The sequence below is a fragment of the Nestor notabilis genome, unplaced genomic scaffold (assembly GCF_000696875.1).
Source record: "Nestor notabilis isolate BGI_N333 unplaced genomic scaffold, ASM69687v1 scaffold17547, whole genome shotgun sequence".
NCBI lineage: Eukaryota > Metazoa > Chordata > Aves > Psittaciformes > Psittacidae > Nestor > Nestor notabilis.
In genome coordinates, this window is record NW_009937090.1 from 7,240 (window position 1) to 7,980 (window position 741).

Genomic DNA, 741 nt, shown 5'->3' on the forward strand with positions numbered 1-741 from the left:
TGTTGTGCCGGGGCTGCTGCCCCACTGCACACAGCTCTTGGGCAGGGCAGCGCTGGCCTGAGCATGGTCCCGCTGCTCTACAGCTGTGCCCCATCCCCACAGTACAGCAGAGCAGGCTCCCTCACGTGCGGGCAGAGGGGCCCCAGTCCCAGGGCTCACACGCTGCCCAGCCCGGCACTGTGGGATAAGGGCCAGGACACCCCTGCCCGGTGGCGCAGCTCTTCCTACCTTTTACCTGGATTCTCTTGGAGCGCTGAAGGGCCCCGGGGTGCGGGAGGGAGTACAGCACCACTTTGCCATCTGAGAAAGCCACGGCCAGCAGGCCCAGCCGGCTCATCTGTGGGTGCTGCAGAACAACACAAAGGCTCAACCGCAGGGTCACTGTCCCCAGCCTGGGAAGGCAAGGCTTTAGCAAGGGCATTCACTTAGGAACCCTGGGGCAAACCAAAGGTGGTTCCTAGGGCCTGGGTAGCTCTTCCATCAGCACGCTCACCTTCCTGGCAGTGGTGGGCAGCTCCCAGGCACCGCTAGGGCAGAACTTCATGTCCCAGACGCAGCCATGATCAGCAGCAATGGCGTAAGCCAGCCCAGCTTTGTTGGCAGAGCTGTAGGCATGGGTTGAGCCATGAAGAACACAGCAGCTGGTGCCCAGCAGTTCCAGTATACACCAGCAGCTTCCAGTGTAGACCAGCAGCAAAGCTAGCTACTAGCACAGCCCCTGCAGGGTTCAGGCCATGGCTG

At 62.1% G+C, this 741-nt stretch overlaps 1 protein-coding gene across 1 annotated transcript in view; it reads right to left on the reverse strand.

Annotated features, from left to right (window-relative positions):
* GTF3C2 (general transcription factor IIIC, polypeptide 2, beta 110kDa) overlaps nucleotides 1–741 on the reverse strand; it is a gene marked incomplete at both ends in the record, with an annotated part of 9,370 nt that overhangs the window by 5,273 nt on the left and 3,356 nt on the right. Inside the window, 2 exons of the mRNA XM_010018657.1 lie at nucleotides 229–346; nucleotides 494–605. Coding sequence (XP_010016959.1) covers nucleotides 229–346; nucleotides 494–605 — 230 coding nt within the window. The remainder of the gene's footprint in view (nucleotides 1–228; nucleotides 347–493; nucleotides 606–741) is intronic.